The 21,470-nt window shown below is 42.7% G+C and overlaps 2 protein-coding genes across 2 annotated transcripts; both read left to right on the top strand.

The window, feature by feature from the left end:
- Window positions 1–10,841: 10,841 nt before the first annotated feature.
- LOC100371450 (carboxymethylenebutenolidase homolog) lies at window positions 10,842–15,546 on the top strand. The gene is made up of 3 exons (XM_002732098.4): window positions 10,842–10,968; window positions 12,630–12,764; window positions 13,860–15,546. The coding sequence occupies exons 2-3, from the start codon at window positions 12,650–12,652 to the stop codon at window positions 14,678–14,680; spliced, it is 936 nt and encodes a 311-aa protein (XP_002732144.1). The 5' UTR covers window positions 10,842–10,968; window positions 12,630–12,649; the 3' UTR covers window positions 14,681–15,546.
- Window positions 15,547–16,525: 979 nt separating this feature from the next.
- On the top strand, window positions 16,526–19,415 carry LOC100371297 (carboxymethylenebutenolidase homolog). Its single transcript, XM_002732097.4, has 3 exons — window positions 16,526–16,653; window positions 17,715–17,985; window positions 18,496–19,415. Exons 2-3 carry the CDS (start codon window positions 17,736–17,738, stop codon window positions 19,284–19,286), a joined length of 1,041 nt encoding a protein of 346 aa, XP_002732143.1. The 5' UTR covers window positions 16,526–16,653; window positions 17,715–17,735; the 3' UTR covers window positions 19,287–19,415.
- Window positions 19,416–21,470: the final 2,055 nt, after the last annotated feature.

The following is a 21,470-nucleotide window of genomic DNA, read 5'->3' as shown; positions in this document are numbered from 1 at the left end:
TGGTGTGAACAGACAGCTGCCTATTGGCTCCACAACTGGTCGTGGTGTGAACAGACAGCTGCCTATTGGCTCCACAACTGGTTGTGGTGTGAACGGACATCTGCCTTTTGGCTCCACAACTGGTCGGTGCGTGAACAGACAGCTGCCTATTGGCTCCACAACTGGTCGTTGCGTGAACAGACAGCTGCCTATTGGCTCCACAACTGGTCGTTGCGTGAACAGACAGCTGCCTATTGGCTCCACAACTGGTCGTGGTGTGAACAGACAGCTGCCTATTGGCTCCACAACTGGTCGTGGTGTGAACGGACATCTGCATATTGGCTCCACAACTGGTTGTGGTGTGAACGGACAGCTGCCTATTGGCTCCACAACTGGTTGTGGTGTGAACGGACACCTGCCTATTGGCTCTACAACTGGTCGTGGTGTGAACAGACAGCTGCTTATTGGCTCCACAACTGGTTGTGGTGTGAACAGACAGCTGCCTATTGGCTCCACAACTGGTCGTGGTGTGAACAGACAGCTGCCTAATGGCTCCACAACTGGTCGTTGCGTGAACAGACAGCTGCCTATTCTCTCCACAGCTGGTCCGTTGTGCAAACAGACAGCTGCCTATTGGCTCCACAACTGGTCATGCTGTGAACAGATAGTTGCCTATTGGCTCCACAACTGGTCGTTGCATGAACGGACAGCTGCCTATTGGCTACACAACTGGTCGTGGTGTGAACAGACAGTTGCCTATTGGCTCCACAACTGGTCGTTGCGTGAACAGACAGCTGCCTATTGTCTCCACAGCTGGTCCGTTGCGTGAACAGACAGCTGCCTATTGGCTCCACAACTGGTAGTGGTGTGAACAGACAGCTGCCTATTGGCTCCACAACTGGTCATTGCGTGAACAGACAGCTGCCTATTGACTCCACAACTGGTCGTTCTGTGAACAGACAGCTGCCTATTGGCTCCACAACTGGTCGTGGTGTGAACAGACAGCTGCCTATTGGCTCCACAACTGGTCGTTGCGTGAACAGACAGCTGCCTATTGGCTCCACAACTGGTCGTGGTGTGAACAGACAGCTGCCTATTGGCTCCACAACTGGTAGTGGTGTGAACAGACAGCTGCCTATTGGCTCCACAACTGGTCGTGGTGTGAACGGACATCTGCCTATTGGCTCCACAACTGGTCGTTCTGTGAACAGACATCTGCCTATTGGCTCCACAACTGGTTGTGGTGTGAACAGACAGCTGCCTATTGGCTCCACAACTGGTCGTGGTGTGAACAGACAGCTGCCTATTGGCTCCACAACTGGTTGTGGTGTGAACGGACATCTGCCTTTTGGCTCCACAACTGGTCGGTGCGTGAACAGACAGCTGCCTATTGGCTCCACAACTGGTCGTTGCGTGAACAGACAGCTGCCTATTGGCTCCACAACTGGTCGTTGCGTGAACAGACAGCTGCCTATTGGCTCCACAACTGGTCGTGGTGTGAACAGACAGCTGCCTATTGGCTCCACAACTGGTCGTGGTGTGAACGGACATCTGCATATTGGCTCCACAACTGGTTGTGGTGTGAACGGACAGCTGCCTATTGGCTCCACAACTGGTTGTGGTGTGAACGGACACCTGCCTATTGGCTCTACAACTGGTCGTGGTGTGAACAGACAGCTGCTTATTGGCTCCACAACTGGTTGTGGTGTGAACAGACAGCTGCCTATTGGCTCCACAACTGGTCGTGGTGTGAACAGACAGCTGCCTAATGGCTCCACAACTGGTCGTTGCGTGAACAGACAGCTGCCTATTCTCTCCACAGCTGGTCCGTTGTGCAAACAGACAGCTGCCTATTGGCTCCACAACTGGTCATGCTGTGAACAGATAGTTGCCTATTGGCTCCACAACTGGTCGTTGCATGAACGGACAGCTGCATATTGGCTACACAACTGGTCGTGGTGTGAACAGACAGTTGCCTATTGGCTCCACAACTGGTCGTTGCGTGAACAGACAGCTGCCTATTGTCTCCACAGCTGGTCCGTTGCGTGAACAGACAGCTGCCTATTGGCTCCACAACTGGTAGTGGTGTGAACAGACAGCTGCCTATTGGCTCCACAACTGGTCGTGGTGTGAACGGACATCTGCCTATTGGCTCCACAACTGGTCGTTCTGTGAACAGACATCTGCCTATTGGCTCCACAACTGGTTGTGGTGTGAACAGACAGCTGCCTATTGGCTCCACAACTGGTCGTGGTGTGAACAGACAGCTGCCTATTGGCTCCACAACTGGTTGTGGTGTGAACGGACATCTGCCTTTTGGCTCCACAACTGGTCGTTGCGTGAACAGACAGCTGCCTATTGGCTCCACAACTGGTCGTTGCGTGAACAGACAGCTGCCTATTGGCTCCACAACTGGTCGTGGTGTGAACAGACAGCTGCCTATTGGCTCCACAACTGGTCGTGGTGTGAACGGACATCTGCATATTGGCTCCACAACTGGTTGTGGTGTGAACGGACAGCTGCCTATTGGCTCCACAACTGGTTGTGGTGTGAACAGACAGCTGCCTATTGGCTCCACAACTGGTCGTGGTGTGAAAAGACAGCTGCCTAATGGCTCCACAACTGGTCGTTGCGTGAACAGACAGCTGCCTATTGTCTCCACAGCTGGTCCGTTGCGCAAACAGACAGCTGCCTATTGGCTCCACAACTGGTCATGGTGTGAACAGATAGTTGCCTATTGGCTCCACAACTGGTCGTTGCGTGAACGGACAGCTGCCTATTGGCTACACAACTGGTCGTGGTATGAACAGACAGTTGCCTATTGGCTCCACAACTGGTCGTGGTGTGAACGGACATCTGCATATTGGCTCCACAACTGGTTGTGGTGTGAACGGACAGCTGCCTATTGGCTCCACAACTGGTTGTGGTGTGAACAGACAGCTGCCTATTGGCTCCACAACTGGTCGTGGTGTGAAAAGACAGCTGCCTAATGGCTCCACAACTGGTCGTTGCGTGAACAGACAGCTGCCTATTGTCTCCACAGCTGGTCCGTTGCGCAAACAGACAGCTGCCTATTGGCTCCACAACTGGTCATGGTGTGAACAGATAGTTGCCTATTGGCTCCACAACTGGTCGTTGCGTGAACGGACAGCTGCCTATTGGCTACACAACTGGTCGTGGTGTGAACAGACAGTTGCCTATTGGCTCCACAACTGGTCGTTGCGTGAACAGACAGCTGCCTATTGTCTCCACAGCTGGTCCGTTGTGCAAACAGACAGCTGCCTATTGGCTCCACAACTGGTCATGCTGTGAACAGATAGTTTCCTATTGGCTCCACAACTGGTCGTTGCATGAACGGACAGCTGCCTATTGGCTACACAACTGGTCGTGGTGTGAACAGACAGTTGCCTATTGGCTCCACAACTGGTCGTTGCGTGTACAGACAGCTGCCTATTGTCTCCGCAGCTGGTCCGTTGCGTGAACAGACAGCTGCCTATTGGCTCCACAACTGGTCGTTGCGTGAACAGACAGCTGCCTATTGACTCCACAACTGGTCGTTGCGTGAACAGACAGCTGCCTATTGTCTCCACAGCTGGTCCGTTGTGCGAACAGACAGCTGCCTATTGGCTCCACAACTGGTCGTTGCGTGAACAGACAGCTGCCTATTGGCTCCACAACTGGTCGTGGTGTGAACAGACAGCTGCCTATTGGCTCCACAACTGGTAGTGGTGTGAACAGACAGTTGCCTATTGGCTCCACAACTGGTCGTTGCGTGAACAGACAGCTGCCTATTGGCTCCACAACTGGTCATGGTGTGAACAGATAGTTGCCTATTTGCTCCACAACTGGTCGTTGCGTGAACGGACAGCTGCCTATTGGCTACACAACTGGTCATGGTGTGAACAGACAGTTGCCTATTGGCTCCACAACTGGTCGTTGCGTGAACAGACAGCTGCCTATTGTCTCCACAGCTGGTCCGTTGCGTGAACAGACAGCTGCCTATTGGCTCCACAACTGGTCATTGCGTGAACAGACAGCTGCCTATTGACTCCACAACTGGTCGTTGCGCGAACAGACAGCTGCCTATTGGCTCCACAACTGGTCGTGGTGTGAACAGACAGCTGCCTATTGGCTCCACAACTGGTCGTTGCGTGAACAGACAGCTGCCTATTGGCTCCACAACTGGTCGTGGTGTGAACAGACAGCTGCCTATTGGCTCCACAACTGGTAGTGGTGTGAACAGACAGCTGCCTATTGGCTCCACAACTGGTCGTGGTGTGAACGGACATCTGCCTATTGGCTCCACAACTGGTCGTTCTGTGAACAGACATCTGCCTATTGGCTCCACAACTGGTTGTGGTGTGAACAGACAGCTGCCTATTGGCTCTACAACTGGTCGTTGCGTGAACAGACAGCTGCCTATTGGCTCCACAACTGGTCGTGGTGTGAACGGACATCTGCATATTGGCTCCACAACTGGTTGTGGTGTGAACGGACAGCTGCCTATTGGCTCCACAACTGGTTGTGGTGTGAACGGACACCTGCCTATTGGCTCTACAACTGGTCGTGGTGTGAACAGACAGCTGCTTATTGGCTCCACAACTGGTTGTGGTGTGAACAGACAGCTGCCTATTGGCTCCACACCTGGTCGTGGTGTGAACAGACAGCTGCCTATTGGCTCCACAACTGGTTGTGGTGTGAACGGACATCTGCCTGTTGGCTCCACAACTGGTCGTTGCGTGAACAGACAGCTGCCTATTGGCTCCACAAATGGTCGTTGCGTGAACAGACAGCTGCCTATTGGCTCCACAACTGGTCGTTGCGTGAAGAGACAGCTGCCTATTGACTCCACAACTGGTCGTTGCGCGAACAGACAGCTGCCTATTGGCTCCACAACTGGTTGTGGCGTGAACAGACAGCTGCCTATTGGCTCCACAACTGGTTGTGGTGTGAACGGACATCTGCCTGTTGGCTTCACAGCTGGTCCGTTGCGTGAACAGACAGCTGCCTATTGGCTCCACAACTGGTCGTGGTGTGAACAGACAGCTGCCTATTGACTCCACAACTGGTCGTTGCGTGAACAGACAGTTGCCTATTGGCTCCACAACTTGTCGTTGTGTGAATGACAGCTGCCTATTGGCTCCACAACTTGTCGTTGCGCGAACAGACAGCTGCCTATTTACCCCACAACAAGCCATTGCGTGAACAGACAGTTGCCTATCGGCTCCGTAACTTGTCTTAGTGTGAACGACAGCTGCCTATTGATCCCAAAACTGGCCGTTGTGTGAACAGACAGCTGCCTATTGGCTCTACAACTGGTCGTGGTATGAACAGACAGCTGCCTATTGGCTCCACAACTGGTCGTTGCGCGAACAGACAGCTGCCTATTGGCTTCACAACTGGTCATTGCATGAGCAGACAGCTGCCTATTGGCTCCACAACTGGTTGTGGTGTGAACAGACAGCTGCCTATTGGCTACACAACTGGTCATTGTGTCATGATTTATTTCCATGTGTCTAGAGATCAGTCACTGATACGATTTGGTAACTGGTTTCATGTTAGTAGCGGGTTGACATTATTCAACACATTCCCATAACCTGTCACCATTTAGGCACATGCAGCGTCCTGGTCGGAACTAAAATCAGTGATTGTGGTTTCCCGATATAGAGAGCAATTAATCAAATGGATATGACGTGTTAAGTACTTCGTGTGATTGGCTATATGCTAAAGTTTGGAAAGTAAACAAGAAGAGTCTTGGTCAGTCTTGAGAGAGTCTTGGCAGAGTTTCGGACGTGGCGGCGAGCCTTGGCGAGCTCTCCACCGGGCGACTTAGATTAGAAGTTGACACAAATTCGATCTGTGTGTGTCTTTGTTCAGTCGAACATAATAAACCCTGATGCCTGAGATTTAATTAAGGTTTTATAACACGATAATTAAGAGATGATTATAGTTCCGTGATCAGACAGCAGCCTATTGGCTCCACAACTGGTTGTGGTGTGAACGGACAGCTGCCTATTGGCTCCACAACTGGTCGTGGTGTGAACAGACAGCTGCCTATTGGCTCCACAACTGGTCGTGGTGTGAACAGACAGCTGCCTATTGGCTCCACAACTGGTTGTGGTGTGAACGGACAGCTGCCTATTGGCTCCACAACTGGTCGTGGTGTGAACAGACAGCTGCCTATTGGCTTCACAACTGGTTGTGGTGTGAACGGACAGCTGCCTATTGGCTCCACAACTGGTCGTGGTGTGAACAGACAGCTGCCTATTGGCACCACAACTCGTCATGGACTCAACAGAGCTGCCTATTGGCTCCACAACTGGTCTTTGCGTGAACAGACAGCAGCCTATTCATTTGCTCTACAACTGGTCGTTCTGTGAACAGACAGATGCCTATTGGCTCCACAACTGGTCGTTGCGTGAACAGACAGCTGCCTATTGTCTCCACAGCTGGTCCGTTGCGTGAACAGACAGCTGCCAATTGGCTCCACAGCTGGTCCGTTGCGTGAACAGACAGCTGCCTATTGTCTCCACAGCTGGTCCGTTGCGTGAACAGACAGCTGCCTATTGGCTCCACAACTGGTCCGTTGCGTGAACAGACAGCTGCCTATTGGCTTCACAACTGGTCGTGGTGTGAACAGACAGTTGCCTATTGGCTCCACACCTGGTCGTTGCGTGAACGGACAGCTGCCTATTGGCTACACAACTGGTCCGTTGCGTGAACAGACAGCCCCGTATTGGCTCCACAACTGGTCGTGGTGTGAACAGACATTTGCCTATTGGCTCCACAACTGGTCGTTGCGTGAACGGACAGCTGCCTATTGGCTACACAACTGGTCGCGGTGTGAACAGACAGTTGCCTATTGGCTCTACAACTGGTCGTGGTGTGAACAGACAGTTGCCTATTGGCTCCACAACTGGTCGTTGCGTGAACAGACAGCTGCCTATTGACTACACAACTGGCGGTTGCGCGAACAGACAGCTGCCTATTGGCTCCACAACTGGTCGTGGTGTGAACAGACAGCTGCCTATTGGCTCCACAACTGGTCGTGGTGTGAACAGACAGCTGCCTATTGGCTCCACAACTGGTTGTGGTGTGAACGGACAGCTGCCTATTGGCTCCACAACTGGTCGTTGCGTGAACAGACAGCTGCCTATTGGCTCCACAACTGGTCAGTGCGTGAACAGACAGCTGCCTATTGGCTCCACAACTGGTCGTTGCGTGAACGGACAGCTGCCTATTGGCCCCACAACTGGTCGTGGTGTGAACGGACATCTGCCTGTTGGCTCCACAACTGGTTGTGGTGTGAACGGACAGCTGCCTATTGGCTCCACAACTGGTCGTTGCGTGAACAGACAGCTGCCTATTGGCTCCACAACTGGTCGTTGCGTGAACGGACAGCTGCCTATTGGCCCCACAACTGGTCGTGGTGTGAACGGACATCTGCCTGTTGGCTCCACAACTGGTCATGGTGTGAACGAAAGGCTTTAACTATGGAGTTGTTATCGCTTGAAAAGATCAAGCAGTAAACGTTAATATACCATCTACTTTTCTCAGTTATATATAGCAGGACTTTAAAAATCATGCTGTATTTCCCATTAAAGACAACAAGCATTCAATCTCTGAAGCGTACGTTATTACATCGCTTCGCCGCTTAAAGGCAAGGTCTATTCAATCTAAGTGAAAATACTACTACTAGTTATATTTAAGCGAATCAAGTATCTTATCTATGAAACCAATTCGAAGAAGATATCAAGTTGAATGAGATAATCAGCAATAATTGTAATTTTGATTATTCGAAATGGTATGATATAATTCAAATCAGATTACGTCAGTCAAGTATAATGACTGGATGCTGCTCCGAAATACAGATAGGAAATTTCAATTTTGTGGGTAGCTTGGCTAAATGTAAGACGTTAATCATTATTGCAATTGTTCGTGACAGTATTACGCTGTTTTTAAATAAAGAATCATGCGTATACAGATGAAACGTCACGAGCATCTGACGTTCAAAGCACTGTCGCAAGTAACCGGCGTCTGAATGTCATTCCGCATCTATGTCAAGTAGCGTTTTAAAATCAAAGGGTATTCATCGATCGGTGGCGATGGGATTTCGATGAAAGAAGTCAACTTTATTAATGTCAAACACATTCGTTTTTTTCTGAATAGAGTGGAGTCTTCAATTATTTATATTGAAATTTTCCGTTAACGCCTTTTATGAATATTTCTCCGGCATCAATTCATAGCATACTCGCTTATACCACGGTTACTTCTGCTTATACCTAGAATGCTTCTCTTAGAAACTAGTAGTCAGGGTGTCTATTTTAATAGTGGACATAAGACAAGGCTATAATTGTTCTACAATACGTGACGATTACACAACCCTCTGTCAACTCAACAGTATCATTATGTGAAAGGAGATACGAATTCGTACATCGTGTTACGAAACCACGCCAATATTTCTAGAAACCACGCTCACTTTTGCAAAACTATACCCAAATTTTGACTCGATGTTCAATCAACTGTTCACTGAAATCCGAGTTACTAACTCGAAATCCAATTATGCAATTAACAGTTAACTGAACTTTGTTGAAATTCTGATATAATTAAAGTTAATTAATCATTTCAGTGAATATAACGGAACATGACGGAAATGATGTTGTTGCCGGAGAAAGATTAATGACTATAATTATCTCAGAATTGTCTGGCAAGTCGCACATGCAATATAAATAACAAGCAGAAATCACTCCAGTGTGCGGCACAGAATTAATACGCTTTATTAAGCTAATAGTGATTTAGGAAATAAGGGAAATATTACTAGTTACATTAATACATGTCATAATCCATAAAACTGCGTACAAATACAACACCAACCAGACTATCCGCTAATCAAAATTACAATAAGTATTGCATGAAGTATACACGTTATAATTAAATAATAAATTAAGAACTAGCATTAGATGTTGGTAATACAACCGGTTAGACCTCATGAACACGTCACACAATAACAAGTTCAGACTGTCCTAATGTCCGGTAAGTTCAAACGTTCACTTGTTCAACACTTTTGCTTCACTCTAAACAAGTGTAGGATTGATAATAACTTATTACTGATATCATTACTGTATTTGTGATCTCAATATCAGGCCTCAATATCATTCTGGTTCAGGGAAGAGACCCTGAAGTTTTTTGAAATAAAATATTTGCTAACAACAAGCTCAAAACTATATTTCATCTCGAGATAGAACGCATGTCGTGTAAAGTCCACTCAAAGCGCGCATGCGTCAGTGGTCTGAGCGAATCGTTTGCAGTCGTGGGGAATGTATGCGTTCCGACTGAAAATTCGGATCGCAAAAAGATCGCTAGAAAATCGGCAGAGGTGCACCGGACATTATTTGTAGATTTCAAAATTTCATGATCAAAAAGACTTTCAAAGTAGTGTTGTCACGGATATATATTTGGAGGGCTAGTTTAGTGAGTACTAGTATCACACGATTCGCTACAAACTACTGAGGATAAATATGGCGGACTCGGTGACGTAACCGGATAGAATTTACATCAGAATTTCGATTGAAAAATTCAGGTCCCTGGGTAAAGGCGAGTTATCAATAAATTGAAACGCCTTTTCAGGGAATTCTAATCGTTCAGCCTGAGAAGAATCGAAAGCGCTGCTCTCCGTGGTGCGATTGTCTAGTTTATTGCTGTAACAATCACCTTTCTTTTTTATATGATTGTGCATGTATTTCGACTTTTTGAGTGAATGCAATATTTATTCAAAAAAGCTTTTTCGTTTTCCACAAGCAGCTTTCAATGTATTCAATGGTTTGTATTGTTGCAATATGATATGTAGCAGTACGAGTTCGAACTCAGGTGAATACTTCAGGCAATTACACGGTTTACAACTGATAGTGTTTACCGATCTGATATCCACAAAAAATGCGCTGATAAACGAAGAATCGCCCCACTGGTTCATATCATTATACGTATTATAATTAATGCATGAACGAATCTAGAATTGGCCTGTGCAAAAGTCATTGTTTGCTTGACGTCAGCGTCCTGGGATTCTCTCAAATTTTGTGAAAACAAACAAGTATGAAAATGGGGTCATCAAGGGTCAACGAACTGTCAATTATACGAAAATAAATTTAATTTTTGTTGTGTTGTTTTGTGTTGTGTTTATTTTGCTTGTTAACAATCTTTACTTATGAAATTATATTTTGCGTCTTGCTATTTGCCCATCAAATTGCATTCCATACCAGTGTGGTAATAAAAGAGAGTCTTCGGTGAGTGAGATACAAGAATATATATAAGAAATGAAATCTGTGATGAAACAAACTGTTAAATATTATTATATACATCGATTGGAACTAACTCTAATCTGATATTCAATAGTTTATGGTATTCAATGCAACTTGTAAAAATAAGTGTTTGTTCTTTTTCTTGGGTCATTTAAAACATTAACATTGATTTGGATATTTTAGAATATTTAATACCTTGTTTTGTAGGCTCATTTTTCATACTTTTTGGTTTCAAAACGACGTCGAACAAAGATTCCCTTTTGCATAGCCTTATCGACAGCAGCTATCTATGCTAATCCTCACAGCGCCGCCAACGAACAAACGAAACAACTTTCATATGGGTAACAAATGTTCAGTGGCGGTTGAAATACCCTCAGCTTTGAAATTGAGACAGACAGACAGACAAATGGCGTGGCGGCCACGCAAGTTCTAAATACTTTAAAAAAAAGAATATCAGTGAAAAACTGATATAGCATTTAATGTTCGCAATATATAATATTGTCACCTCTGTCTTACCCACAACACATAGCCAGCAACAAACAGATTGTTCCACATGATAGTGTATTACTACGCCTTCTAGGCAATACCATGAATAGACTCACTTAGCTTTCGTGGTCCATTCAAAGGACACTTACAATAGGTCGTACTCTGCCCATCCTTTATTCATATCCAGCACGACAGGCTCAAAAAGCAGGTAGGACCATTTCCCCCTCCAACTTACACCTTGTTTACAGCCAGGAGAAAAAAAGGATACTTTTCCAGCAGTTGTATTTCGATACCATGGTGCTGCAGTAACTTTTTGACTTCCATTATTATCCCTCAGATTCTATGTTGCCGGCGGTCAGTAACCCTATCTAAAATTGCAAACGCAAATGACCACAAAAGATTAAGTTTGTTCGGAGTTGTGTGTGACACCTTTTTGAATTGTTCACTACGAGTCTAGTAGCATCGTACACTCAAAGATAATACCCACTTTACGGAACGGGGTTCAACATTTCCAGGGGGTGGGTGATCAATCACTGCCCAGTCAAACCTCAAGGCACTTGATTGTTTACTTCGTTTCAGGGACAGGCAGATTAACATGTGAGGGGTCTGAAATCAAGTAAAATTCATTTTAGAACATTGGTAACAATGTTATGTTAAATCCATGTTGTATTATCTATATCCGAAATTTCATTTCAATTTGTAATTCCAAACATTTACCTCAGCTGTAACCATAATTGTTCATTCTGGGAGAATAAAATAGATATAGAACACTATTTTCCCATGACTACATTCCCAATACACATGGATACTATATTATATTATCAGAATCAGGTGAAATTTGAGATATATAATTATACCGGTATATAAATTTATAATATCTGGTTCGGTCAACGGATTCATTGATTGCTAAAGAGGGTCATACAAAATGTGGCGGTCCAAACTGAAATTACTGTGGCATTTCGCAAAACCTCTTGACGATATTGTAGTTTCCGCTATGAATAGAACCGAGGGAACAGTTTACGTTTGTATATATACTGCTGTCTAACTCGTTCAGAACACGTCGATGTTTTGTCGAACAAAACACGTTTGGGGCTACAAATCAAAATGGGGGGGTTAAAACTAGTCTTCTCATGGCCACGTTAAGGTGCACAATCTGAACAATCAATGAAAATGATGTGACTAAGTCTTTTTGTTGTAAGAGATAAAGCGTCATGGAATACCTAAGCAATGTTATTATTAGAAACACAAGAGACCTGTCAAAACGGTTCGTTTCACCAAATCAATACAGTAGTTGCTATTGTCACAACCAAAATAGTACGGTCACGGTCGTCCAAGCGACATATACTGACACCAAAGGCACTTAATGACCAGAACCACTGATAACTATCAGATGCTCACAGTGATTTGATTACATTTGGCGTAGTAATATCATCTATCATGAACTCTGTTTCGAACGGCCGTTCTGATTAGAGCCACGAATCACCATACAATTGCAAGTGACTAATTATTAAGCAAGAGATACAACGTGTTTTATAGAAATTTATAGCAATAAGCGTAGTGCAATGCATAATACCATAGGTTATAATAGGTTAGGTTATTTTGCACAGCGTTACATGGCAAACTGGTATAATCTATCCATTTACATCATATCAGGACTTGTCCTAGTACTCGTCTTTAATTTCGTGATCGGACATTTGAGTATCATGATTAATGTAAAACGTTGTTAGGATTGCGTAGAATGAATCATGTCAATGCATATGCACTTTGAATTACTGATAATTGAAATTATCAAAATGGTAAAATACATTGTTTTCAGTATTCGATCTCAATCATGTTTGCAATGACACATAGTTGTATGTTTTGTTAAAGGTATCCACAGTTGTTGTGCCATGGGGCGCAGTCTATGCTCAACCACACGTTGTGCGATATGCGCAGCTCTAACCGCTGCTGCAATCGCTATAGGCCTCATTTTTATCCTCAGCTACGTATACTGGTGGCCAACAGGTAAGTGAACATATACAAACATCAATATTTGCAACAAAGTGTTCGTAAAATAAATACGATCATTCCCCGACACGCCGTAAAACACTATTGATAATATAATAAACAAATTGTAAGGAATTCGATCAAATGTGAAACGATTATGAAATCTTATTTTTTTATCCATTACAGAAATGTAAAACCTTGTATCTGTGTAGAATGACAAAAATGTACCCAGTACATGCAGTTTTAAGATGACGCATTTTATGCCACAAGATGGCACCATATTAATTCACACTATTAGATGATGATAGCAACAACTAAACCTCACAAGTTGATGTACCTTTCAAAATGATTATCAACTTCAAAAGATATATTAAACGAAGGTGGGGCGTTAAAGGTGATGCTCGTCGTGCCGCGCGTGTACAAAATTAACATTGATTTCCCCACTATCCAATGCGCTCTTTTAATGTAGATCACGAGTATGAGTTTTGATCTGGGCGTGACGTGCACTAATTACCGCCAGTGACTTCTTCGATACCTTCCAATCACCAAAGATTAAATAGTCGGTCTGCGTTAAAGTCGCCATCTTTGTTCATAAAGAGACCCATATCTCGCGCATGCGTAGCGTGACGACCACCGCTTTTTCAAGTGGTGAGCAACTTTTGAAGGTCGGCACTATTTTGCTCTACGAATCAGATAAGGAACGGTTAGCAGAATGTTCTATCGAAACAGTTCAAGGTTTAACATATTAAAATTGAGAAGGTTATTTTAACGTACACGTGTACTCGGGACTTTTTATTCACATTCAATTTCTTTCCAATTTAGGAGTATATGTATGTCTATACGTTTTAAATATGAATATTAAATAGCGGATGACAATTTTACCGACCCCATGTATTTCAAAGTGTTATTTCGGATTCTTTATCTGGTCCGGTGAGCACAATTGTTATCACCACAATGTTGCTCTTGATTTACTGGCTCTTATTAAACGATCCATGACTATGATAGTTTCATTGGCAATCGACGCCCGGAGATGACTATGCTTGTCTAATTAATGCTTGTATTGAATATTACGAGATGGATTTTCACATAATAATGTCGCGTGTTTGTTTTCAGACAATTCAACAGACAAAGATGGTGATATGGACAATTCAGTAGACCCGCCTTCGCCAGAACAACCATGTCCATCTGGTGATTTCCATACGGGATACATAGCAACTGGAAGCACAGTGGCAGTCAATAGTGACGTAGTCGCATATCTGTCCCGACCCGTCGGGACATCGTGTAAAGGGGCTGTTCTCATTTTTCATGATATATATGGTTACGGTCTCCCAGCAAATCAACAAGTCGCCGACGACTTAGCGCAGAACGGCTACGTTGCTATCCTCCCTGATCTCTTTCGCGGGAATCCATGGCAACCTGACATGTATGAGTATGTAGAGTGGAAAACCAGTCATTCTCAAGAACGTATCGATGGAGACATTGATGCGACAGTAAGCTTTATCAGATCTGCGTTGTCAGTTGACAATCTAGCTGTTGTCGGATTTTGTTGGGGTGGGCTTCAGTCCGTTTTCGCCTCAGCGCGGCTTAGCATAGACGCAGCTGTCGCGTTCTATGGAGTGGGTATTACTCCAGACGACCTTATTTCGATGAACAAGCCCACGTTGCTGCTACATGGTCAGAATGACACCATAATATCGGTAACTGATGTCGAGCTCCTTGAATCCACTCTGCATAATGCTAACAGACTACTGCAAAGTGTCGATGACCTGGAAACAGGGGCGCTGCGAGGCCCACCCTCATACGTCAAAATCTTCGAGGATGTTGGACATTCCTTTGCGCACAGGGGGGACATGGATGACCCCGTCATACGACAGGCTTCCGAAGAAGCGTTTAACGACATGTACCGGTGGATAAGTAGATTCACCCCTGGTTAACATGAAAACTATCGCATATAAAAAATAAACGCATTGTTCTATAAAGTTCCACACCCGAATACACTAGCGGCGTAGCTCTTTGAACGATATGTTTTCCCGCTAACTAAAGTAGTGCAAAATTGTGTTTATTTTTATAATCGTTCCGAATTTTAATCCCAATTATTGACAAACTTCATATTATTTTTCAATATGAAAAATCATATTTTGGCAATTTTGTGAAGTAATACAGTATATGTACTTTGGTGTTCAAAGGAACTTTCACTATGTATATATGTCATTCAGTTCATTTGCATAACATATTTAAAAAAAGTGATTATGTTGCTATTTTGTAAGTATGTCACAAATGGATTATTAGAAACAATCCGACACAAATAAAATGAAGACTGATTATTCCATATATGGGTGCAGCCCGTCAATACAATTTTGCACACTAAACGCCGATTTTACGTTATTTCACGGTATTTCAAATGTTATATTTTAGTTGCCGTTCCTGGTGAGATAGTTACATATCTTGAGGACTATTTAGTTAATAACTCAGCTACTAGAGAACGGGAAAATTCTGTATTTGATGACGTAATGGAACTAAATTACCACGTGACACTGGTACCAGCAAATAGTCTATTACCAACCTTCAATCAGTGGTGTCCGGTAACATTCAATGACACCATATTCAACAACTTGTATTCGTCGGGCCATCCACTGTTTACGTACAAGTTGCCTTTCTTCCATTTCTCGTGCAATATGACACGGGGCCAACATACAACTAGCGATTAACCTGTGGTAAAACGAGTTTTGTTTTTTTTTCTTTTTTTTTCTTTTATTTTGTCTTTATTTTACTTGAAATTAAATATGGTTTTAATTGTCAATGTTTTTTACTACACTGTATATTATTTCTACATGCCAGCAACCGAAGATGACGATTTCAAAAACATATTGTGTCATGGTAGTTATAACTGCTCTCATATCGCTGGCACTATTACACTTCCATCATCCTCTGACCAAGACCATGTAACATATACGTAACTAACATTATTTCTACATTACAGTATTATACTTTCACATTGCGTTTGTGTGCAAACGTTTAAACGCACTTGCACAATATTAAATTGTATTTAACTTACTAAAATACATCGTTTAGCCACAGTAAATGCTTTAATAAAAATATCTTACAAATAATTATAAGAAATGAACATGAATTATTGAATTAAGATGTTCTCAGGCTGAATTTAGAATTTGGTGAAAGTTAGTTCCTAAGAGCCCCTCGCCCATAATTCTAAAACTAATCTTGCCCCTCCCCATTTTAGTTGTATACACCCTAGCTTCAACACACATAGTTACGTAGAGTATATATGTAATTACACTGGGTTTGGGTTCAGTTAGAGTTAGAGTTCAGTTTAGGGCTATGTAGCGTTGTGTTCAAGAAACTCTTTCCATGTTCTGGTAAGAATTTTCACTATAAGATGATGAGTTTGCAATTATTCGGATGAGCCGAGTACGCACTATCGCAACTGACTTTGGATTGTAATTAAAAGCCTCGTGGGAAACGGGAAAAAATAAAAGTCAACTATTGTGACTGTGTTTATGTCATGTATTGAAGATTGAGGACTAACTCGACATAACAATACAACAAGGTCATATGCTAACCATATAGCAGGTGGGTGAATGCCTTTCTGTTAAAGATCTGAAAACAGACATGGGACACAACTTGCAACGTTGTTCGAATCCTCAAAATATCTTAAACCCCTGCGTCTAAATTGGCGAGGAGTGTCAGTAAACCATGCGTACAATGCTCTATTGATATGTAAAGACACGGGGTCACGGGGGAGAATAGAACCGAATTTTTAAATAGATTGTTTGTTTGTTCGAAGAGATGTGCAAGTTTTCTATTGAAGTTTTGCAGGGTTATTACAGGTCAGAAAACTGTGTCATGGTCTGAGATCACAAGACTATATTACAACGACAAGGTTTGAAAGGTAAACAAATATTTGGAGTATTATAAGTGTCATGATTTTGTGAAAATAGTTTCGAAATACACACGTAGCGAAGTGCATTGACTTAGAGGCCGTCTTACTTGCTTTCATTGTAGAGTGTGTTTTACTCAAAGAGCGGCCATTCCCCGACACGCCGTTAAACACTATTGGTTAATTTTACGGCGGGTATATATTGTAATTGGGACTCTGTGTTGGTGTTACAATATAGGGCGACATGTCTGACGATGTGGGTTGCCATGAACTGTACGACTGAAAACATGTCTGTACGTTCTGGTATACGTGTCACTGGCAGTGTACTGAAGTGTATGTATATTGAAATGGGGGTCAGAAAGATCGCTCAGTCGTAAAAATAGTGGTCAAAACAGGGGCGCATGCTTCATGTGTGAGAGTACACCACTGCGTGCTAGCACTCGCTTGTAAACAAAAACAATTAATATCTGTGCCATCTGTATCAATTCTTTTTTATACTGAGCCGAAATGCAAATACAAATTCCTACCACTATAAACCCCGGACCTTGTTTAGGGTATATTGTCTTATCTTCCAAACACATGTACAGCTCACCGTGGTATGCGGGTGATATGGTTCCAACAGCTCACCAGTAACATAAAATTAATAACCAATTTTGGTAGTGACTACTGATATTTAGTTGCAGATCTCGGAGCCTCTCTTGCTCAAAAATGTACTCAATTCTAGTATTACACATCCATATATAATATTCCAATAATGAAAGTTAATTTCCAACTGAACCAACTTAGCCGAACATAGCGTTCCGTGGTTTCATACAAATACGGCTATTTAGAAAATGTCGATTATTAAAACCTCATAGAAAAATAAATTGTGTAAATTCTTCTTTTAATTTGGTTTTCAGGAGGATGTTACTATTTGTGTGTGTATTTTCTTCGTTTTCATGAGTTTATTTATTCTGTTATTTGAAAACGGTTCGCTGTGTGGACCTTTTCACCCAAGCTTCTAATGATCAATTTCTTACAAACAATCTTTACAAACATGTTTTGATTTCTCTTATTTGATTTCGAACCTACAGGTACACTACTGTATTCCAAAGATGGCGCCCGCTACGAAAAAAGTGGACAAGAATATGAACCACTCAAAAAGAAAACAAACCAACCAAAAAAGAAAACGACGGCATGGTAGATCAAAAAGGATCGTCATGGGTCACAGCTCGAACCATATCACTCGAAAGATAGCTATTATGTTAGTCCTGGGAATCTTACTGTTACTAGGTTTTACTGCTGCTGTGTTAACGTTTACGTTATACCGCCCTCTATGGTCAGATGGAAGAGATTACACATCAGGTATAAAATTCGACACACAGACCGACACACAGACTCTTTTCAAGACAGTCCTTTTAAAAACAATAGTGGTGATACTCTTAATCTGACCAAATACGGAACAGAATGTATGTTCCCAGTTTTAGTATAACTGGCGTCATTTTATTTTGTCGCAGACCTCGGAGCCTCCTCGGAGATTCCAAATTGGAAGAAATTCCCTATACGCTGGGTTACCAAAAACGTTTATCACGAAAGTTGCCGAATGTCATCCTGATATCAACAACGACTGAATCATTAAACGCATAGTTGCCTTGAACACTACGAAACAAATATTTTTTAACTTTATTCTGAATTTTACTGATGTAATTTTTATTAGGCAACATTTCTTAATCTCGACAATGAGACTATTGAGACATGTGTACGCATTCTAAATTTAAGAATATTTGGCTAGATTTTGGCAATACTTTCAATGATTCCACCAAAAGTACAAAATGTTACTATCAGAATTTCCCTCTCTATTTGTTTCATTCACAGGATCATCAGATGAACACCTCAACGAAGAACAATGCGAGCTGCGTGATTTAGGAGGTACAGATCCAATCAATAGCACCGTACTATATATTACCGATGACGTAATGGCATACGTAGTACGGCCAATAGGCTGCTCCATTAAATCAGCAATTGTAATATTACACGATGAGAAAGGTTTCGAATCCGAAGCTTCCCGACAATTGGCGAATGACCTCGGCATGCGCGGATACGTCGCAGTTGTCCCTAATATGTTCACAGACAGCTCTATGGCAAATAAATCAACTTTGCATGACTGGTTTCAATCGCTGAAAGATCCATGTATTGAAGTTTGTGTCGAGGTTACTATTTCATACCTCAGGGAAGAACTCGGTGCTCTGAATATTGGAATGGTGGGATTTTCTTGGGGAGGCCAAAAAGTGGCGGCGTCCGCCGCTATCATAGGAAACATTCAAGCCACTGTCATATTCTATGGGTTGGAAATTTCGCCTGAGATGGCGCTTTCGATGCGAGCGCCGACATTATTAATTTATGCACAAAACGATACAATGATCCATATTTCGGACATTTATGCAAATGAGGAACTACTTCGAGCAGCCAATCGCCTCCTACCTCGCATCGACGCAGACGACAACGGTCTGAACGGTTCTCCTGTTTATATTGAAGTTGTTGAAAATATGGGACACGGATTTTTAAATCAAAACGATATTTCGTCGTCTGAATCAGGATCTAAAGCAGTTAACGATATGTACTGGTGGCTCAATAAATATTTGTCTAAGCCAAGCATGGAACCATAACCATTTCTCGCATGTAGTTTCTATTATAGTCAACTTACAACTTTGAAGACAGTTTTCCAATGCAACCTGTTTTTAAAAAATGGTTTGTCGTGAAACCGGAAAGCCGATTATAAAATGTCATCACGTGAACACTTCGAGTAGGCTTGTTCTTTTATGTGTGTGTGTTTTAGCAGTATGATAACATCGTAGTATCCGTTCGATGGAAGTCTGCGACTGCGCATTACAGTTTTTCATCGAACAAACGAATGTTTATTTTTATATCATAATGTGTTTACCAAGAAGCAATCCCATAAACAAGATATTTAAACATGCTCAAAAATATTTTATATATAATTTAAAGATGAATTCAAACACAAAACGTTTCGAAGGTAATTTCGTATTTCAAGAATCATTCAAAGAAAGCTGACTGATAATACTAGAATCGGATTCGATGCGAATTGGCATTTGTTTCCAGCAATAACGCTTAATTTAAAAAAAAAAGTTTGTACAGCAATGTAAAGCATGTCGAATTATGAGCGTTATAATGCAGACATTCTACAACTGCTTCAAACGTGTTCTCTCTGTCAACTTGTCGGGTTTAAAATTGCCGCCGTATGTGAATATAAATTAAAGCTGGGGAGTCGTCACCTTCGCATGCGTCAGATGACCATAGCGTGTCGTTGTTTACAAACAAGCGTCTACCCATAAGCCTTTGCGTTTTTAGTGTGTGTTATCGTCGTTTGGGACTCAATTCCCGCGTGTGCGCAGGCGACGACCCTCCCGCTTTAAACCGAACAATTATCAAAAGAATTCTTATGAAATGTAAAAACGTTTACACATGTAGGGGTTTCTGATACTACAACCCACAGTATATTACGTATTACAGTTGGTACCTGTTAACAATAATCTAAGAATTATTTCAGAATAGAATAAGTTGAAGGTTATTCTTCGTCGTGGTTTTACTGCAAGACTGTGGCTGATTAGCTCTTTGCACTGAAGGATAATTTCGGCTTCAAATAAGCTTCAAAATAAAGTGTGCAATGTTCTTCGTGTAATTAGGCGTTCGTAGTATGCAATGGATTTTTTCCACACAAAAACTACGAATTCGACAACATTGAAATTCAGGTATGTATAACATGATAGTGCTTACATAAGTTGGACAGCCCAAAACACACCTTGGGGATAAGACTTTTCAAAATTCCGATACAATTTCACAGTACACTTAAACACATATAATTGACGCGGAATAATATTACCCTGCTCTAAAAGTTGACAATATTTCTTTTCCATAACATAATCTTCAAAAAGATCATTCGATATAAAGTGTCCAAGATATTTGACCTTTTAGGCTTCACGAATTATCTTACAATTAATAAGAAAATCCGGAAGCACAGCTATGTGATCTGAATATCATAAACCGTCGGAGATACCATAAAACTATAGATGATAGTACCAATCATTCTATTTATTCTTCCAGGACACGAGATACATGCATTACTCATCTTTATATTCACATCTATGAAATGTTGTCCCTTTCTGTCTCACTCTTAATACTAAACCTGGAAAATAGATGAAGCCGGTAATACGCCATCAACGAACGAGAAGTTAATTTTATCGACACCAACTGGTGGCGCAATTTATGACGAGTAAATGCCGCGAAGTTAAACACATAGTGCAGACCATATATTAATGATAAAGAATTCTCTATCGCTAACCATTCGTTCGTTTCTAATGACGTCGATTTCGACAAGCACGTGATTAGTTCACCAGAAATTGTGTCTGGAAAGAAAAGAAAAAAAGCAGAATATTGAACCAGTAAAAACATAAAACATGAAAACGTGCGCCCAGAAGACACCAATAACCAATCATACAATGCCAGACTGTCCTTCGCCCACAAGGACGCAATGAAAGAATCAGTACCCGGACTTAGACAATAGCTGGCACGTGACGTTATACACATATAAATGCCTATCATTATGATTATGAATTACCATACAGTATAAACAACGTCGACGGCCAGTCTTTCAACCACGTGCATTACAACTTGTTGCTACGTGTCTGTAACTTTCTTTATACAATTTATGTTTAGTTTGCTTTTTCCCCGTGGTGCTAAACTATTTACAGAGTTGTCACATACTTATCGAACACGAATTTTCACATGAATTGACGTGTTAAAGCGGGGGAGTCGTCACCTGCGCATGCGTC

This window comes from Saccoglossus kowalevskii, chromosome 21 (assembly GCF_978046115.1).
Source record: "Saccoglossus kowalevskii chromosome 21, keSacKowa6.1, whole genome shotgun sequence".
NCBI classification, from domain to species: domain Eukaryota; kingdom Metazoa; phylum Hemichordata; class Enteropneusta; family Harrimaniidae; genus Saccoglossus; species Saccoglossus kowalevskii.
The sequence above is the reverse complement of the archived record's forward strand: the minus strand, read 5'-3'. Positions and strand labels throughout refer to the sequence as shown.